This window comes from Terrapene carolina, unplaced genomic scaffold (assembly GCF_002925995.2).
Source record: "Terrapene carolina triunguis isolate 2854851 unplaced genomic scaffold, T_m_triunguis-2.0 Scaffold633, whole genome shotgun sequence".
In the NCBI taxonomy this organism is placed as follows: domain Eukaryota; kingdom Metazoa; phylum Chordata; order Testudines; family Emydidae; genus Terrapene; species Terrapene triunguis.
Window position 1 is genome coordinate 3,709,905 of NW_020664984.1, and position 2,891 is coordinate 3,712,795.

The following is a 2,891-nucleotide window of genomic DNA, read 5'->3' on the forward strand; positions in this document are numbered from 1 at the left end:
GCTCTCCCCCCGCCGCTCGTCATGGGACCTGGCCCACAGCACCCCCCTGGCAGTGCATCCCCGGGGCCTGCCCCATGGCTCTCCCCCCGCCGCTCGTCATGGGGTCATCCCCACAGCACCCCCCTAGCACCGCATCCCCAGGGCCTGCCCCACAGCACTCCCCCAGCAGCCCATCCCCAGGGTCTGCCCCACGGCACTTCCCCAGTGGCTGGTCATGGGGCCAACCCAACAGCAACCCTCTAGCAGCTCATCCAGGGGGCCTGGCTCGCAGCACTCCCCAGCAGCTGGTCATAGGCTCCCCCACCCCCAGCAGCCTGTCCACAGGGCCCGTCGCGTGGCAACCCCCCCAGCCGCTCCTGTAGCCCAGACTCCTGTCTCCTCCAGCAGCCAGTGGCCGGGGCTGCAAAAGACGGTGCAAAACCCCACAGTGCAAGGAGCGTTGTAGCCCCTGCACCACGGGCCAGCCTGGGACCTGCAGCACCGAAGGGCTAGATAGAGCTAGAGGGGTGTAAAGCCTCCGGCTTCAGGGCTCAAGCCTGTGTCTAGGCATTAGGAGTTCGAATGAGACCCTCCTGGGGGCAGATTCCCCCACATCTGCCTGCTGTGGGGCTCTTGCTCCTTCCTCTGAAGCAGCTAGTGCTGCCCATGAGAGACAGGGGACTGGGATAGATGGATCCTGGGCTGGTCTAGTCTGGTGATTTCCATGTTCTTTACAGCTGGGCCTCTACTGTTTGAGGTAAAGGGGTAACTCCATTAGCTGGCAGCAGCAGTGGGCTCTTATCCTCTTTGGCAGACCAGCTACTAGGGGGGAACATTAACACACACACTGAAACAGTGAGCTACATAATACTGTCCTGTGGGGACGTTAACGCCTGGCTGCAGCTGCATGCATGAAGACTGGTAGGCTTGGTTTGTTGTATTCTGAATAGCACCATTCTAGATGTAGATCTTATTCCTGTCAACGGCTAACCCTTGTGTTTAGAAAATGTACCAACTTAATTTGCTTTGTCCTCAAGCCTGTCCTGCAGCAGTGAGTTCCGCAGGTCAGTGATAGGCTATGAAACCCACAGTGAGATGGGAGACATTAGCTGCCTTGGGGCCCACAGGGGCAGGGAGGGAAAGGGGCAGGAAAAGCAGGGGAACCCCTAGGAAAGAAGGAGGGTTCTTTGATTCATAACCTGAGTCCAGAAGCCTTCAGATCAGCTCAGTGGTTCACCACGCTGATGCCACAAGGCAGGACCCTGCGGGGAGCATGCACCCACATGGAACCCCCGTGGGTCAGATAACCACGCCGATCGTCTCTGCCATCACACGGAGCCGGCAGCGTGACCTCCGTATGCAGCCGCTTTCCCTTCGCCTATCCCTGTAACCGCCTTGTGCCGACTCTGTCCCTTGCCTTCCCCTGCTCCACAGGCCGGCTTGGTTTCCCCCGCGAACCCGGAGCAGCTGTTGATCGCACTGGAGCCGGAAGCAGCTTCCATCTATTGCAGGAAGCTCCGCCTCAATCAGCTGATTGACCTGAGCTGCAAACCTCTAGCCAATGGCCTCGCACCAGAGCTCTCCATTGACTCCAGCTTCAGGCAGGGTAAGCGACTGCTGTAGTGTGGACACCTCGTCTGGGGATCCGGGGACAGCTGTGCCGTGGGGTGGGCCACGAGCGGAATGAGCTCGCTGGCCCCAGCCCGACCCCTACAGACTGAGTCTGTGTTGTACAATTCAGCACAACTGGCCATCTCTGCTCAAGAAAGTCCCCCGGGCCGGGGGAGACTAGCAGGGTGCTCCGGCCCCGGCGGAGGGTGATGGAGGGTGGGGAACAGCCGGTGCGCCTGCAGCTCTGGGCTGCGATGTGCTAGCAGAGCAGTGGAGGGGTCCCAGGACTGGAACAGCAGGGATCTCAGCGGTTGACATTCCCACATGTGCCTTTCATTTGGGTGTATTGATGGAACAAACCCCAGCTAGTAAAAGAGCAGGTATTCCAGGGGGCTTTGGGGAGATGTCAGAGCCGCTGCCACCTCCTGGGCTGTTTCCTCTGCACTATTGCAGCAGGGCTAGAACTGAGCTTGTCCCAGGCCAGCCTGCTGGGGGCTGCTTGGCAGGGGCTGGTTTGGGACTCGGGCAGAAAACACCCCTAGGCTTTCCCAGCCTGCATCTCTCCACTTAATATAGCCCCATCAGCATCGCCAGCTGTGCCGGTCTGTTCATCTCTTCTCTCAGTCCCGGCTCCCTGCTTCTTCTACGCTAGGACCAGTTGCAGATTGCCAACACAAACCCCTTTCCCCATTCAAATCCTTGCTAAAGATACTTCTACCACCAGGGGAGATCTGAGTTCCCTCCACCCTGGGCTTTCCCAAGGCACTCCTCTTCTCTGTGCCCATCGGTCAGACTGCCAGCTCTTTCCACTGTCTCATTTTGTGGCTTGTACAATGCCAGATACATCATGAATGATCTGGAAAAAAACAGTGAGGCGGCAAAATTTGCAGATGATACAAAACAACTCAAGATAGTTACGTCCCAGGCAGACTGCGAAGAGCTACAAAAGGATCTCACAAAACTGGGTGACTGGGCAACAAAATGGCAGATGGGATTCAGTGTTGATAAATGCAAAGTAATGCACCTTGGAAAACATAATCCCAACTATACCTATAAAATGATGGATTCTAAATTAGCTGTTACCACTCAAGAAAGAGATCTTGGGGTCATTGTGGATAGTTCTCTGAAAACATCCACTCAATGTGCAGCGGCGTCAAAAAAGCGAAAAGAATGCTGGGAATCGTTAAGAAAGGGATCCTAGATAATAAAACAGAAAATATCATATTGCCTCTATGTGACAATGCGGTTCTGGCAGAACCCAACTGAGAGTGCCAACTCAGGACAAATTGCTCAAACAGGGC

The 2,891-nt window shown here is 56.2% G+C and overlaps 1 protein-coding gene across 1 annotated transcript in view; it reads left to right on the forward strand.

The window, feature by feature from the left end:
• Window positions 1-2,891, forward strand: part of HSPA12B (heat shock protein family A (Hsp70) member 12B) — a 57,414-nt gene that overhangs the window by 29,641 nt on the left and 24,882 nt on the right. Inside the window, exon 8 of the mRNA XM_026659538.2 lies at window positions 1,414-1,585. Within this exon, the coding sequence (XP_026515323.1) occupies window positions 1,414-1,585 (172 nt within the window). The remainder of the gene's footprint in view (window positions 1-1,413; window positions 1,586-2,891) is intronic.